Source organism: Pinus tabuliformis, chromosome 1_2, assembly GCF_031772625.1.
Source record: "Pinus tabuliformis cultivar Carrire ecotype Pingquan chromosome 1_2, CPIR1, whole genome shotgun sequence".
Lineage (NCBI taxonomy): Eukaryota > Viridiplantae > Streptophyta > Pinopsida > Pinales > Pinaceae > Pinus > Pinus tabuliformis.
In genome coordinates this window covers 995,313,955-995,332,162 of record NC_142298.1, presented here as the reverse complement: position 1 = coordinate 995,332,162, position 18,208 = coordinate 995,313,955, and the positions used below count along the sequence as shown (strand labels likewise).

At 43.8% G+C, this 18,208-nt stretch overlaps 1 protein-coding gene across 1 annotated transcript; it reads left to right on the top strand.

Annotated features, from left to right (window-relative positions):
* The first annotated feature begins 17,344 nt into the window (after positions 1–17,344).
* On the top strand, positions 17,345–17,842 carry LOC149209406 (uncharacterized). The gene has a single exon (XM_089398615.1). It carries the CDS (start codon positions 17,345–17,347, stop codon positions 17,840–17,842), a length of 498 nt encoding a protein of 165 aa, XP_089254741.1.
* Positions 17,843–18,208: the final 366 nt, after the last annotated feature.

Genomic DNA, 18,208 nt, shown 5'->3' with positions numbered 1-18,208 from the left:
AGAATGTGGATTCTTCCAAACATCTCTGTTTGGTCTTTTGGTTAAAGATCCATATCCATGTGTAAAAGGTTTTGCATTACTTGAAACATTCATTAACGCTTAGGGATCCTTCAAATCCTTTAATTTGAAATTCAAATACCTTTTTTTCTTCCTGTATAGATTATACAGATGTCAACATTTAACCAAGAAAACAAATTAACTATTTCGAAAGTGGATTTCAGTTTATGAATTTTGATGTTTAAATTATGCAAATATTTTTCAATATTTTAACTATTTGGCACAATGCTAACCAAGGGTTGTACCCTTACCTGGGAGCTTAATTTTCAAGATCTTCATCCAGATTCTTATTAAGAAAGTGTTTTGTATGTTATGCATGGTCACGCAAGCTTGCCACTTTATTTGGTTATATTTTTCTTATATTCAGGCAATTCATGCCCTGCATATTGTCAAGATATATTGTAATTAAGCCATACTTCTTGGCCCACAGTTTTTCAAGAAGTCAGAATGGTATTTTTTTGGTTGCATAATTTAGTTACTCTGTCTAAATGTATACACTTGGCATCACTATTCTTTTGTTTTACTTTTGAAGAGAGTTACCCCTTATCAGGGTTTTTATTCCTCTATTACTACTATATATTTTGGCTTAAATGATATAAGTGAGTGGGTTCTCTCAGTTATATTATAGTTCTTTGTTTGTGTACTATACCGTATAAGATTAGAAATTTATAATATATTAATCTCTTATTTTCCTTTAATTAGTTCACTCTTGTATCGTGATTTGATTACCAAGAATTACCCGTTTCATAACTATTGGTTGGAATCATTTGGCAGATGATGGAACAAGATGTGAACCCTTCTAGAGCTCCAGATTTAACCTTGAAAAAATTGAATCTGCAACACAGTATTTCTTTGAAAAAGAATCTGTTGGGGAAAAACAACTATTGTGCTGCTTACAAGGGGGTATTAAGGGACGGGTCTTTTGTGGTCATCAAAAGCATTAGTAAAATGAGTTGCAAGATGGAGGAATTAGAATTCCAAGAGTGTCTCAAGACTCTTTTGCTACTTGGGCATGAAAATGTGGTGAGGTTGAGAGGATTTTGTTTTTCTAGAGGTAGAGGCGAGTGCTTTATTGTGTATGATTTTTCACACAACGGCAATCTATTGTAGTTTATGGATGCAAAATATGGAAGGGTACTCGATTTCCAGGGTAAGGATTGCACATGGTGTTGCGAACGGTAAGTCTCAAACCATTCTTTGCATGGGATTTCCTTGTTGGTTAGATTTTGGTTTGTTTTTAGATGTTAGTGCGCTTATGAATCATATGTATTCTGCCTTAACTAACACATCCACAAATATATTCAAGAAACTTTACTAGGGAAGACCTATATTAAGTTATTAACCCAGATCTGATATGCATCTTCAGATAGCCAAGCCCAATGTCACGTATGTCCATCCCAATATTTCATATATATAGGCCATTTTGCACAAACACAATGCATCCAGGCACCATCTAGATTTTATAGACTTAATGCATCTAGCTTCTATACACATGTACACACACAAAAAGGAATGGCACAAGTCTTTTCTCTTTTAGAGGTCAGGTAGGGAATTAATGGATCACCGAATTGATGGATCACTTCACCCTGATTTGATCTGAGCTCACTTCTTGAATCTCTGGCCATGACTAAAACTAGTATAGATCCATCTAACTATGGGTTCAATTCTAATATTTTGTCCCAAGTTGTGAAGTCAGGAGATGCATCCTCAATCTTCACAACCTTGAGGTGCACATCCGACCTGGGTTTAGATGGGTCTATGTTATTGTCCACATCCAATGCACCCAATATGTTGTCTAAATTCAATACTCTGCTGCATAGAGGTACACACAAATAGAAAGATTTAATGAATTATCTCGCCCTCACCTGAGCTATAGAATGCACTTCATTTCTTTGGGTGCACCAACTAATGAAAATAAGCTTTGGGAATATGCATACGCCACAACCAACTTTCTTTGATCAGAAGAATACTAACTAGTGGAATGTTATAAAAAATTCCCCTCACAAAGAGAAGTTGCCATATATGTAGTGCAGGCAAGCAGATGATGGTGCATCATCATATAAACATGTTCAACCAATGTTCCACATTTTCAAACACACTTCCCAACCCTTTGGGACTTCTGGAGATCATTAAACTGGTGGTATTTAAGGTTATGTAAACTGGCAGAGATTTGTCTGATCTGTTACATGCCCGGAGATATCAAATTTGTCGAGGTGTTAATCTCAATGTTTTCCTACAACTGCTTAAAGCGTATCCTATGGAGGCAAAAAAATTGAGATTGACATTACCTCCCTGTGTATAATAATTGGACAAAGAACATATTTATAATACCACATTCATACCAGGGCTACATACAAAAAACAAGAAGTGCTGATAGATGTCTAGGGCACAAAAATATTGAGTAGAAACCAACTCCATAGTCACCTATGATTGGTATCATCCATAGTTAATTATATATTAACCATAATAAATGCTCCTTAACAAATTTAGCCATAGTCAACCATAGCCAACTAATCCTTGCTAACAGCGAAAATCGTCAACTAGCACAACCACATTAGTAAATGTGGTTGATATACGTCGATGAACAACATTTTCCACCTTTTTTATGTCAATTGCCATATGAAATGATGGCGAACAACGTATATCAACCACATTTACTAATTTGGTTGTGCTAGTGATATATTAATTATACATTAACACATGACATCATGTTCAAACATGATTATCCATAGGCATTATGTTCAACATGCCTATAATTAACCATAGACATCATGCCCAATATACCCATAATCAACCATAAGCATCATGCCCATAGTGAACATGGGCATAGACAATAATAAAGTCATTGGAGTTAATAACTTTAGATAATGAATTTAGTATGACTTTAATATTATTTAAGTTCTAAGTGTTTTCAACATTTAATTTTTATTATAACTTTTAAAACATTTTTCAATAGAGTAACCACACTCTTTTTATTTGGGAAGGCCTTTATGATGTTAATTAATTATCACAAATCCTCACTTCTCATATCAAATTTGGGAGCAGAAAATAACCATCGCAGCATTAATTTAATTCCAATTGAATTATCCCAATTAGATGTGTTGAAAGTGTTGGACCCACCAACATGTAAGGGGATCTCCCCGCTAAGAAGTCCCAAGTAGACCTCAGACCATTTGGTGTAGGAGTCCCAACAGTGGGTCATATAGTAATGCCTTGACCGTGATGTCGCACAGAGGAAAGTAAGATAACTTTGTTAGTAGCAAGGGCATGACCGCTGCAATGAGTCAAGGAAGGTCCATGAGAGGTTCTAACATAGGTGGGTTGAGATGAGGGTGAAGGTGAGTTTCAATCAATCCCAACTCACCTAGGAACACACAAAACACAAGACATACACAACTTTTGCCGGAGCAGTCCACTCGGATGCAATAGTCACAACATACAAGGTAAGATAACATGTATAGAATTCACATATCAGTCTGAACGAGTGCAACAATTGTTACAACAAGGTTCATGTGAAAGGTCTGTCTGATGTCCAGCAGAGTAGTCAACATGGATGAGATAGAATTAATAGCATATACAACACATTTCCATTAATATATTATGCATTACAACAAATGAATCAATTCAGATGTAGAACACAGGTTGAAGCAACATGCACTACAAGTGTTAACGATCAGTCTTACAAGAGATACAATACATGTGTGAAAACATGTTGGCTCTTATTATATAAAGAAGTGTAAGTCCCAATCATAAAATACATCCATGTAAACCCGCTAGCCCCAATAGTGAAATGTTACAGCCACATCTGCTTGCTCCTCCAAAGAGATGAACTAGCTCCATGCAGTGGAGAAGCCAAGCTACCTTACAATATTGTCCAACCTCTTTCCAAGATAGTCTTATCATAAGCTTAGCTGACCAAAATCCTATACAATGATTTATGAGCGATTATTTATAACAAAAGGTGGGGTGGCCCTTGACATTCCCATTTGTGACAATTCAACTACCCTCGTGACTCTTCACCTACTCTATTACGGTTACATCCAACTATTGACACTTGACATGACTCAACATTACAATGCACATGTACTCATGTGAGACAACATGGCTTGAGCAAGCCTTGCAAGACATCACTGACACTCGGTTCGCTGTGATGAGACCAACTCTTTGACATGCTTGTGATGGTGAAGGTGGTGAGCTGATGCCAAGCTTGGTCATCTGTGATGGTGTGCATGCACCTCATGGTGACATATTGTTGAAGAAAAATCTTGCCTCCATTGCAACTAGTGCATTGGTTCGACCCCTTCATCCAACTCATTTTCTAACATGCACATGGTCTTCTTAGTGTGGCTAAACCGGCAACACATTGATGGATAATGTCCATGATATTATTCAAGTGTGTGTTGGTGGTCATGCGCATCAACTTGTCGAAGTACATGTTCAACTCCACTTGGACTTGCTTCTTGTCTTCGTCTTGGTGAGTGTATTGAATGGGTTGGATTGCATGTGTGCGCACAACGAAATGCATGTTGTTGAATCCCTTGCATGTGATCAACAACACTGCTCACCATGTCTACTCTGTGTTAGCTGTCAGGATGCATCTTTAACTTGTACGGGCGCAGTTTCATCTGTGAGTGCACGTTGCGCCCACTGTTGTTATTGATCCTGCTGCAACTCGTTCATCTGTTGTGCAGCGTCATGTTCTTCCTTGAGTTGCTACTTCAGCACATACAACTCCTTATTTTTTCCATTCTTTGTCTTCACGCAACCTTCATGTCACACCGTCACCTCATAGCCTGAATCTCCAAATTTGCTTTCATTATCAGTGGATCTGCTTGATCTTACAACTTGGTTTCGCCTCTTTATTGTCAACAATCTTCCTCTTAGATTTGCTGCATTCGATATCCTACCTTCATCTATTGTTCATGATGCTACTTGCTATGATGCTTCTGTTGTTATATCTTGATGTCCTTGTCTACGAACAACTTGATGTCTCCATGAGTATGCAAGCTCATAGATTCTTGATTGATTGCATCTCCAGTTGTGCTCTGAACGATGTCTTCGACTATTCTCTCTTGGAAACCATTGTACCTACATTGCTAAGAGGCAGATGAGCACCTGCAATACCTGGGGACATGTCAACACTCATGGAAATCAATTTGTCAGTCGAAAACCAAAATGTACTTGAGAACTAACTTGCAACATACCTGTGTGACTGATCATGAAGGTTGCGCACTTACGATCGGGCGGTCGAGAGACCGACTGCCAAGACTGCACAAGCACAATATAGGATGCTGGGAGACTAACTGATTGTTTTAACTGTGCAATGCACAGTCTATTCTGGATGCTGACTATCGGGCTTACACAATGCGCAATCTCAGCTAGAAATGGCTACAGGTTCAATGACTGCATTGCGCAAATTTCTTGGCCAACAGTCACTGTCCCTCAGGATTGTGTAAAACAGGCCCGGGGAGTAGTTGCTGGGTAGAAATGCACATTTATGGGGAGAAAGGTAGAGCCTTCCTTCTCAAGATTGCGCAACGCTACCTTGGTAAGGCTCTTGGTGAGGCAGAGTCCACGCCAAGGTTGGCCAGACTCACCAACAGGCAACTGAAAGTGAATGTGAGTGCAAATGCATGTTGATACTGAGTGTAAGCCTAGTAGAGTCCGCAGCTGAGTGCGCGGACCCCTACAACTGAGTGCGCAGGGTGGTGTAAAGATTGTAATTGGAGAAAAGTATTAATAAAGATAAGTTGATTCTGAATTCTGTATCTCTATGTTACTGTTTAATTTTATGCATCTTATACTGCTTATGATTGCGCGCATCTATATAAATGGTTAATGGTGAATGAAAGTATCGAGCCCACTTAATTTAATTAAGAAACCATCATAATAAGTACACTAAGGATAAACGATCAAGACAGGATCTCTTCACACTCTTTGCAGAGCTGCGCGAAGGCAGTAGCACAGGTTGCGAAGGATAGATAGCTGCGCGAAGCAGCGTAAGCACGCAGGTTCATTCTGCAAACCTCCAAAAACTTCATCAAGACATCCCAAGGGTGCGGAAACTTGGTTCCAACACCCTCCCATACTACCTCGGGTGATACCTCAGTGCGCGCACCGTGGATTGTTGCCGAAAGGGCCGGTAGTTTCGGGATTTGTTTGGCTTAATCACTTCTGAACTTGGGTCAGGCCCCAACAAGCCAACAAATGGTTCTGTTGCTAGGATCGGGATCTACATAAGGAATGTCTAATGTCAGAACACTAGAATCCAACGAAGAAGGAAATTGAAGAGTGGTTGGACAAAAGAATCCACGAATTTGCGACACAGGAAAACAGGAACGCGCAGATATCTGAAGAACAGTGGTTGGAGCACTATCTGTATACAGAAATCCATGAAATTTTCTTTGCCTCCTTTCCATCGGAGTTGTATGAGTGGCTCGCGAAGTTAGTAGACAGTCAAGGGGAAAGCAGGCTTGATAAACCGATTGTGTGAACTCCTGAACTAGTGCGCAGATTAGAAGCCTCGGAAGATAGGATCGCGCGCGCTGTAGACCACTGGCATGACCGAATTATAGGCGGATTCATCACTAAGTTCGCAGTCGACACCACTGTCAGCTACAACAAGGTAGAGCGACGCTTCCTCAGGGGACACCGAGGTAAGTACATAAGGTCTTTGAATACTTGCATAAAAATGTTATTGTGCAAAAAGCGGGTTATGCGAATAAATTAATGTTTGCGACTACGCGAAGTGGAAGAGCCTATAGAAACGACGATAACACAGGGATAGAAAGTAGCCCTTTGATTTCGTCGTGAAGAGAAAGCAAGGAAGAGCTCATGAAGGTTTCCCACCCCACCTCTGCCACCATCACAATTCAATATGGCGAACGTGATCAAGTTGCAAGTATTCAAAGTGGTAGGAAATGAAGATCCAGAATAGTTCTGGTTCGTTGTAAGAGCAGTATGGGAAGCCCAGGGTGTTGTGGAGGACAATATAAAAAAGGCCATGCTGGTTAGTGCATTACAAGACTGCGCATTTACATGGTATATTAAGTACTCAAATGGTCACCCGAATGTAGGAATCGTGGAGATTCAGATAGCCCTGAACAGGGAGTTCAGCAGGCCGAAGTCAGAAAACGTAGTCAATTATTAGGTTTAAAGAGATCGCGATGCTCCCGGGCGCAACCCCGTGGGATCTAGATCATCGATTGAAGGGTACGATTCGTGAAGCGAATATGATGTTGACAGATGCGCAGCATCGCGCATGGTTTGTATCATCGCTCTCACCACACTTAAGGACTGCGTTGTCGCAACAACAGTTGACCACGCAAGCCGAAGCGTTGGAAATGGCAATGAGACTACATGAGACTCTGATACAGGATCCTACATTGGGAGTCCAGCAGATTCACACGTAGCTACAAAATCTATGTTTAGAAATGAAGAGCCTGAAGCAAGAAAGGACACCGCAATGAGAAGTACGTGAGGAAGTCTTGTGCGTAAAATGTAAAATTCAGGGCCACGATAAGGATCACTTTCCTGTTTTTGCGAACTACACAGCAGCAGAGGGGGCCTATGCCAATAAGACCTGAAGCACAAGCAAGGCCCAGCGCAACGCCTGCCTTGTGGTGCGCGATATGTCAGATAGGGGGGAAACATAATACAGACAATTATCATCTATCGCATAAATATACGCAGACGTCCCAGCAGCTATTTTGTAATTTTTGTAGGTCGGTAGGGCATGACGAGCGCGCTTGCAGAAGTTATGAGTTAATGATGGAACGAACCCCAGCATATAGAATGCATACTGAAATGCGGGCCCTTGACCCGAATGCAGAAATACCGTGCGCTGGATTCCAAGGACGTGGAAGAGGGCGAGAAAGAATGGGACCCAGAAGGGGTCACAGACATTTGATTTGTTACAATTGCGGAGGGCCTGGGCACTATGCTCGCAACTGTATGAATCCCACAAGAATATGATGTTTATACTGTAGCTAGTTTGATCATGAGACCGAAAACTGTCTTACATTGATAACCAAGTTGCGCGACAAAGGGGTACTCCAGCCACCCCCAACCCAAAATGTACAGATGATGAGATCAGAACCGCGCGAAGAAGAACCAACGGTGAACATGATGGTTAGAAGCGGTCTCACGATAGGGGAGGACAAGGGAAAATAACCTGAAGTGAGCATGTGGGTTCGCAAGGCTCCTGCAAAGGAACCTGAATTTTATCTAGGATGCGTGAAGGAAGCCTTTATGGAATCTAAGAAAAGCTTCACGGAGGCCTCCACTTCAAGTACAAAGGATTAACAAGAAACGGGGATGGATCCTTCAATGCTCATTACTTTTCTGGAGACATGCATGAAATTGCTACATGACAGCAAGGCAGTGAAAGGACTGTAGGCGCTGATCACTAGGTGCATGGGAGCAAGAGAACCGCGCGTGGTCCGCAACGCTGGAAAACATGCACTGCGCACTAGAAGAGAAATGCGGTTGACTGTGCAAATCGAAGAATACAAAATGGATCAGGTAATTCTGGACTTAGGATCGGATGCGAATATGCACCCGAAACAAACATGGGAACGTATGGGAAAACCCATGTTGCAATGGTCTCCTATTCAGTTGCACCTTGCCAATCAACAGAAGATCATACCAATGGGGAGACTGCAAGGAATCACAGTGGACATTGAAGGAGCGAGCGTGCTCGCGGATTTTGAAGTAATAGATATTGTTGATGATAGAAATCCCTATCCTGCACTACTGGGCATAGACTGGGCCACCGATATGAATGATATCATAAACTTGAAGAAGCGTAAAATGATCTTTGAGGAAAAGGCGCTACGTGCTGTAGTAGCGCTCGACTCGGCCGAAAGTGCGTGCTACACTGAACTAGTGCGCGATGACGAGAGTGATGATGAGCTCGATTGTATCTATAAGATAACGGTGGAAGAGCAAGATTGGGTGAATCCAACCGCGGATGGTAGGATTACATGGGAGCGCGAAAGCTCCTCCACCTCGGATTCCGATGAAGAAATAGGATGATGGCAAAATCAGCTACATGAAGTGACAACACTAAACTACAATACACTGATGAAGTCACTGCACTGTGTAACTACAGAGGTGTGTGACTTACCAAAGTATGATGGGTTAACCACGGTGGAGGAATTCCTGAATGAGTTTGAGAACGCGGTACCTTAACAGCACTGATTCGATGCGTTGAAATGGGTGCTACGCGCTGTGCCCGCAAAATGGTGGGGTACGCATCAAGGGAATCTCGGGACCTGGCGCGAGTGTAGCAGAATGATGCGCGTATGATTTGGAAGACCCCAGCTAAGGAGGACCGGTGGTAAAGGACAAGACAGCTTGCATGCACACCTTTCCTGTTGGGTGCGAACGTACAACATGCAGGTTGCCCCAGCACATACCAGTCTCCAGGTAGGAAGCTAGAATAGGATGCCAGGGCAGAAGCGGCGAGGTGCGCTACCCACTATTCAAGGCGAAGCATTCCAAAAAGTGTGCGAAGCGGTGAAAAAAGTACCCCAGGTCCAAAGCACCCACTGGGACCTATGCGTTCCAGTGGTCCAATGGGCCTATAGAACACTGTGCAAAAACCTAGCCGCGGAGACAATTCCAAGGTTGCAAAATAAAGGAAGGACCAACATTTATGAGAAACCAGCACAAAAGATCCTGCATGAAACAGTACTGGTTGAAGGGATAGTGTGTAAAGATATGGCAGAGGAAATCGTACTGATATGCGAAGACGAGTACATAAGTCTACAGGAAGCTATTCGGCGAGGGGATCAACAACTTTGCGAACTTGAAGAAAACCGGGTATTGCTGAAAAAGAAAAGCATGTTGTTGGACACAGAGGTCAAGCAGTTGGAAAGTGAGCTAAAGGAAGTCTTTCTTGACAAGAAACCTAGGAGAGTGCAGTCGGATGCACACACCCCTAAGGACGGATGGGAGGAGTACTGCCGAGAGTTAGTCAGTGTAATGTCGTGGTTGAGGCCGCATCTTACTCAGGGCAGAAAGCAAGAGAGTGTGCGACACCTAGTAGCGCACGAGGTGACAACAATGAAGGCTGTTTCGCGGACCATTTGAGGGGATGAAATGGAGCTCCAAGCAGGTGGTGTGACCACGTGACTAACCGTTGGAAGAACAGTCTCACCGCTCCAGATAGTTGAAAGAGAGCGCGAGACTATAAATCAGTCTGTTGGGGAAGTGCGCGGAGACGACGGTGCGCACAGAAATGGGATGTCACAGGGTTCGCCCCACGCATTGGGGGGTGCGCTGCCGCACGGATAAAGTATGAAGTGGCTGTTGATGCCACTATTCATGATGAGATGTTGGTATTAAGGAAAAAGGGAGCGAGCGGCGAACAATTAAGACAGTAGTTATGGATAATATTTTGGCAAATCTGTCGTCGAAGGAGCATTTATGATCAGGGTTTGGGGGGAACTATTGAATTTGAATTTGAAAAGTGCTATAAAACCGCAAGAACCTGCCACGAAACAACACTTGGTCTATTGAGAATTGAGCTATTGCAAAGTGTTGAGCACCGAGCGATTTTAGAGCCTGTAAGTGCGCCACGAGATATTTTTAGAACAGACACGATGACTGCAACCAAGCCAGGTGTAAGATTTGCCGAGGATGTTGCTGGAGAAGCTGCGCAGCCAGAGTTGGGTCACAACAATCCTGCAAAGGCAGGAGTGGCGCCGGAGGTTCCGAAATCTCCGTGAACACCGAGGCCGAAAAAGGATAAGCAGGCGCAGGGACCAGTCCGGATGTCCCCGCGAAATCCGTGGTTTGGCTGATTATCCATGGAAGAGAAGGGCAAGGCGGTGAATGTTGAATTAGATGAGGAGGAGGAGGATCTACAGGACCTCATCGCGTAGATAGAATAGCAGGATGAGGAAGAGGAGAATGCACCACCCATGGTTGTTGCAGTAAAGATTCTTGCGTACATTCCCCCACGAAAGGGTAAAGCAAAGGTTCCTAAAGACTTGGCTACCATGAGGAGTATGCACCAGACCCCGCTCCTCCCTGATGGAATCACCTTTAAAGGTCTACCGTTAGGTAGAGTGCCTACGCTGAAGTTTGAGGAATGGGACCTCACAGACAGTGAGAAATCTCGCACCTAGCGGTAGACAGCTTGATGAAGCAGAACTCAGAAGGGTTGGTGACTATCTTGGAACCCCAGAAATGGTTGCGAGGCGTAGAAAAGGTCGGGTTACTCCATTTGCGATGGATACCCCACTATCACCGTGTGCCTATTACTATTTTCGTCATCAGGCAGCTACTGTGCCTGGTGCACGATGGGTATCTATGGTTGGAAGAGTCAATTCCCATAACAGCCGCGCTAATTCATAGGGTTACTCAGCTGCCCTACCAAGGAAGCGACCCCACGGCGATTGCGAGAAAGAGCGGTGACTTGGCCCTCGCAGAGGTGATGAAGGCCAAGTACAAATTGGGAAAGAAGAAGCGAGAGTACGCCATCACAAGTATTTCAAACAAGGGGGTGCGTGTAGCCACCCAGCTGCTGGCCGGCAAGCTGATGCGAAAATGTCACGCTGATGAAGTCCCCGCACCAGTGGTTGCACTGGCTGAGCAATGCGCGAAGGGCGTACAATTTAACTGGGCGAGATTCCTCTGCGAGGAATTTCTCACTAACTATAAGGAGGCCCAGGAGCAGGATTGACCAGAGGCCGCGAGGTACGCCTCGTTGTGGGCCATCAAAGACAGGAAACAGATTCGCGAGGTGAAGGTATTTTAGGTGCTCATGGAGGCGAGCATCTACATGTGGATAAACTGAACGCCGCGTCTCTCCCCTACCGTCTACAACAACTTACAGATCTCGGCCGTGTTTAAGGCAGATATGCATAATTCGTATATCTGGGCATGAAAAGACCTCATGCGGAAGTGAATGAAGCTCCTGTTTATTGCAACAGATGATGCGATATTCGCGGTATTGGAGTCCTGGCCTTTGGAGTGGTGCGCAACTGACTTGAGAGAGTTAGACAAAGAGGCCTCGCAGAGGAAGAAGGCGGAAGCCAAGCTCCGCGTTACACAGCTGGCAGAAGAGAGGCAAAGGGAGAAAGCAGCTGTAGAGATAAGGGCGTGGCACAAAGCAACATTGGCTGCTGCGGCGTAAAAAAATGTTGAGGAAGTCGCAGCAACAGTGCAGAAAACAGTGCCAACAGACGAGCCCGGGGAGGGCCCAGAAATGTCCACGGAGGAGGAAGTCAGGACAGAGGAACACACGAACACCAATACAGCCTCGACCCACCTTAAGAGGCTACACATCCCAGAGATACCAGCTCCGCAGAAGAAGGTGAAGGCGACAAAAACCTCCGTAGATCCCATCATGCTCACCGAGGGAGACCTTTTTGACATTGGCGTAACAGTTCACGTGTCAATAAGGACACCTTTGAGGAATTGATGACGAAGCAGACAGCTGTGTTGGGGGCGCTCAGAGCACCGCTGCAGGAGTTACAGGTGCGACCCCCAAAGGTAGGTATGATGGCGCCATACATTGCAGTAGGATCAGCAAAATCCAAGCAAACGTTTCATGCTCGAATGGCTAATACTTTTTTGTTGTCCAAAGGCACGCTTGTGGCAACAACTAATGGTGACAGGGCCACAGTAAGCAAAATGAAGGGCTTGGGGTTGAACTTAGCCGCCCTTCCGAGAGAAATCCTATACCAGCTGCAGGATGGGGTAACTACTGAGCTACGCACCAGGGATGGCCGCGCGCTCTAGGTCTTGAGCGAGCAGAAGATAAACATGGAACAACTCAACCTGCAACATGACGAACTGGTTGCACAAACCCATGGATTGGAACAAGCATTTGAGGAGGCCTGTAGCAGCGTGCCAGAGTTGGCCGTTCTAGCAGAAATACCAACAGCAGAAAAGATTCACCGACTGGCTGTTGGAGTCCGTGAGGCCAAGGAGGAGATAGCGAAGGTTCAGTTGGAGTTGAACCTGCAAATCGCTAAGCTACGATTGAAGGCGTAACCCTCCACACTCCTTGAAGTCAGAGAGCAGCGCGACCATGCCATTCAATCAGGGTTGGAAGAAATAGCGCGCGCAATATAGGATTGCACAGGCTTATTATACCAGTCATTCTTCACGCTCACCTCACTGCAGGAAGATCCAACCATTCAGCGTCTAGAGACAGAAGCGCGGGAGTTGCAGCAGGAGTATGACAATGTCCGGGGGACCGCGCAGACGGTCGCCCTTATTGAGCGACTGGACAAGATGAAAGAGGTTAGGGCTCTAAAGGAACAGGTGGACGCCGCGCGTCAGAAAGAATCAGTGCTTAAAGCACGCATCCAGCCTTGGATCGATGAAGCGTTCACGGTGACTGCCAAGATCGAGGGAAAGCTGACGCAAATGCAAGGAATATATGCGCTAAGACAGGGATGCCCCTGAAACGAAGCATCAGAGATACACACACAATAGTTACAGCAGATGACAGAATAGTGTGCTGCGGACTTACGCGAAGCAAAGAACCTGTTGGATGGACTTCGCACAAAGATCACCACATCGACAGAGTGACTCGAGGACTAGTCATGATGTTTGTGTTGGGGGACTGTTGGGCAGCGGATCCCCCACAGCATGGTTTTGGGGCTCAAAGCCCGAGTTTTGGGTAAAATTGTATTGTAAAGACTCCGCGAAGTGTGCGGAGCGCTAAGTGAATAGTCAAGTCAAAGGTTTGTCTGCCCTTGAGTATGTAAATTATTATATTGTAATGTCGGCCCCGAGTGTATAAATAGAGTGAGGCTCTAAGATGTAAAGTAAGTTTCTAGCGAAGTAAGTCTTTGTCGATGATGGAATAACTCTGAGTCTGTAAATCTGAGTCTTGAGTCATAGGAGTAGGTAGAGGCTCTGCAGTTGAATGCGTAGAGGTCTAGTAGGGTCCGCAGTTGAGTGCGCGGACCCTTGCAGTTGAGTGCGCAGACCCTTGCAGCTGAGTGCGCAGGGTGGTGTAGAGATTGTAATTGGAGAAAAGCATTAATAAAGATAAGTTGATTCTGCATTCTGTATCTTTGTGTTACTGTTTACTTTTATGCATCTTATATTGCTTATGATTGTGCGCATCTATATAAATGGTGAATGGTGAATGAAAGTATTGGACCCACTTAATTTATTTAAGAAACCATCATAATAAGTACACTAAGGATAAAGGATCAAGACAGGATCTCTTCGCGCTCTTTGCAGAGCTGCGCGAAGGCAGTAGCACAAGTTGCGAAGGGTAGACAACTATAGGGAGCAGCGTAAGCACGCAGGTTCGTTGTGCAAACCTCCAGAATCTTCATTAAGACATCCCAAGGGTGCGGAAACCTGGTTCCAGCACCCTCCCATACTACCTCGAGTGAGACCTTAGTCCGTGCACCGCGGACTATTGCCGAAAGGGCCGGTATTTTCGGGATTTGTTCGGCTTAATCACTTATGAACTTGGATCAGGGCCCAACAAGCCAATAGTCCCTAAGAAAGATAGGAGATGGTGTATTTGCATTGACTATCGAGAATTAAACAAAGCCACTCTCAAGGATTACTTTCCCCCTCCTTTCATTGATCACGTGCTAGATACCCTTGCCAGTAAAAAGTACTTTTCATTTTTAGATGGCTTCAGTGGGTATAACCAAATCTAAATTTCACCTTCAAATCAAGATAAAACCACCTTTACAAGCCCTTACGGTAGATTTTCCTACCAAGTGCTTCCTTTCGGGTTGTGTAATGCACCCGCTACCTTTTCAAAGGGTTTTACTGGCTATTTTTGTTGATCTTGAATGTGTTGAGATTTATATGGATGAATTTTCTGTGTTTGGTAACTCATTTGATGAAGCTCTTAAAAATTTAGAAAAAGTGCTTTTATGTTGCCAAGATCACCATCTTTTTTTGAGTGATAAAAAATGTAGATTAATGTGCAAAGCAGGAGTGGTTATTGGTCATTTGATTTCTAACAAATCTATTCAGGTAGACCCCACTAAAATTGAAGTTATTATTCGTCTGCCTACACCAAAAACTAAAAGGGAAGTGATAGGTTTCCTAGGTCATGCTAGTTATTACCAGAGATTCATTGAAATTTTTTCCAAGATTGCTACCCCACTTTTTTTATTACTAGCTAAGGATAGTGAATTCACTTGGTCCACGGCTTGCCAAAAGTCATTTGAAACATTGAAGGAAAAATTAGTACCGGCACCAGCTTTGAGAGGACCAAACTGGTCCCTGCCATTTCATATTTGCTTTGATGCTTTAGACACTTCTATTTGCACAGCCTTAGGACAAGAAGAGAATAAACAATCCTATGTTATTTACATCAATAAAAATTTGTCGCCTGCCGAATTTAACTATACAGTGACTGAGAATGAATTTTTAGTCGTTATTTTTGCTATTAATAAATTTAGACATGCTGCTGCTGCGCGCCTCTGACCTAGCCTGCGCCTCTGCCTTTCACGCTGCCTCCTGCAGCTTCCCTACCTGGCAACATGATGTTGTCGGGCTACCTCCCCTCTCTCGAGCTTCCTTTTGGCCAAGTCCTTTCGCGCTGACCTCTACTCCTTGCTCCGGGATTGGCAGCGTTCTGCTGCTGAGCTTTCCTCTGGCCAATGCCTTTCCATTCGGGGGACGGTTATCCTCCTCAAAATGAAGAACCCAACCATGAAGCAGCTTTTGCCTCCTTAATAGCATATCATGGAACTCCAAAAACCAGGCCAGTTGCAATTAAATTTTTCAAGAAACTAGATGACATTCCTGAGATATCCTTACCTCCATCTCTTCCTCGAAAAGCAGCCATCTCTCTGGCCGAATGGGGATTGGTTGTGCAGTTCACAGGCTTGTGGCCCTCCACTAGAACAGTTCAAAAATGGGTGGAGAGAAACTGGAGCACCAACATATAAGGGAAAATCGCAATTAGATTATGTGGAAGGAGATACTACACATTTTTATTTGAATCTAAAAAACACAGGAACCTTATTTTCAGGAATGGTCCATACTTCATGGATTCGCGAGACCTTTATCTGAATAGGTGGTCTTCGGACTTTGATCCTAAGATGGACATTCCAAATGCAGTGCCGGTCTGAGTCAAGTTGCTGCATCTCCCTCTGCATTGCTGGGGGGACGAATCAGTCAAAGCTATAGGGAATGCGGTGGGCAAGTATATTGATAGATGCGAACCAAAATACAACATGCACGCTTGTGCCAAGATCTGCGTGAAAGTAGATCTGGGAAAAGGACTTCCGGAGGCAATCAAACTCAAGGTGGATCAGTGTACGCACATCTAGCAGCTGGACTATGAACAAATCCCTTTCAAATGCAAGGTATGTCACGAGTATGGTCATTTTTCAAATAGGTGTAGTAAACTTAAGGAAGTGGAGACAGTTGAGACAGCTGAAACCCAAGAAAACAACTAGGAGCAAGTGAAAAGGAAGAAAACTAGTAATAAACAAACTTATCAAAACCCTCCTCAAGCACATGGAAACACTGCTACTTCCTCAAACCCCCTCCTCAACCCTGCTCTTCCGGTCAAACCGTCTACTAATCCCTTTGAACTCTTGGATGAAGATCCTCCATCTCCTCGTTTCCCTCCCCAGCGCATTGCTATTGCCAATGCTTCCTCCCCACCCCCCAGCTTCTTGCCTCCCCCTCCCTCCATTGATAGAATCCTCACTAGAAACAAAGTCAAAGAAACATCCAATACTCTGCAACAGCCCAAAAACGCCGGGAGGAAATCCAACAAGGAACTTAGAGATGAGGTCGCAGCAAAGGATATGGCTATTGGAACTCAACAACCAATGGACACTTTCTTGGGCAAACAGAAAGGGAGTGGGGAGAAAACATAACTGAAGGACAAGGCTGGGAACCACCATAAAACAAGTAAATAATGATCTTGGTCTCTTGAAACAGTAGGGGGTTGGGTCCTACCTTAAAACTCAACGCAACAAGAGATTTAATAAAGCAAGAACAGACGGATATATTAATGATCCAAGAGACCAAAATCAATAACCGAGAGTTTCAAAACTTGATAGCAACTCAAAAAAATTATGAAGGAATAGCAACAGACTCAAACGGGGCCTCAGGAGGCATTGGTACGTTGTGGAATAAATGGAACTGGAAAATTATCAGCCAAAAACTCAACAGCAGCTGGATCAGGACAGATCTAACAAAGAAGAACACAAACGTCAAATATACGGTCATAAATATCTACTCACCAAATCACTATAGAGACAAAGCCTTATGTTGGGAGTCTCTAAAAGAAGAGGTACAAGATGTTCAGATAGACAATCTAGTCATGGGAGGGGATCTAAATCTGATTCGGAATATAGAGGAAAAGCTGGGAGGCAGATTCATAGGAGACCCATCAAGAGAAGTCTTGGAGGATATTATTGTTGAACATAAGTTGCTTGATATCCATCCTGGCAATGGAAAATTCACATGGAGCAACAAAAGATCGGGTGTTCATAACATAAATGAAAGGCTTGACAAAATTTTGATTCAGGAGGATATAGCAGTGAGTTTCATGTCCATCAAGAGCAAAATCGTGCATGCCTCAGCATCCGATCATAAGCTGGTTGTGCTCACCCAGGACAAGTGGGAAAATCAAGGTCCGAACCCATTCAAGTATAGAAAAAGTTGGGACAGCAAGGAAAGCTTCAGGAATTTAATAAAAGAAAGTTGGGACGCAGAAGTGTTGGGCTCCCCACAGTACATATGGGAGACCAAGCTCAAAAATGTGAGAGAAAAAATAAAAACGTGGGCTAGAGAAGAAGCTCTCAGGGATAAGAAATGAAAATCAGAGTTGCAAGACAAGCTAGAAAAGTGAAACAAAGAAAAAGAAAGCCAGCAAGTTACTGAACAAGACAAAGCCCAAGAAACAAAAATGTTTGTGGCCCTTTACCATCAAAATAGAAACAAAGAGAAGGAACTTAGACAAAACTCCAGATGCCTTTGGATCCAAGCAAGGGACAAGAATACTACCTTTTTCCACAATAACCTCAAGATTCGACGAGCAGGCAACCAAATCAACAAAATCCAAGTGGAAGGGAAGGAAATTAATGGGAGAGGGGAAATAAAAGAAGCAGCATTTAATCACTTTAAAAATCTCCTCACAGCTGGAGAGCAGCAAGCGGATAGCGATGATTTTCTTTAGCAAATT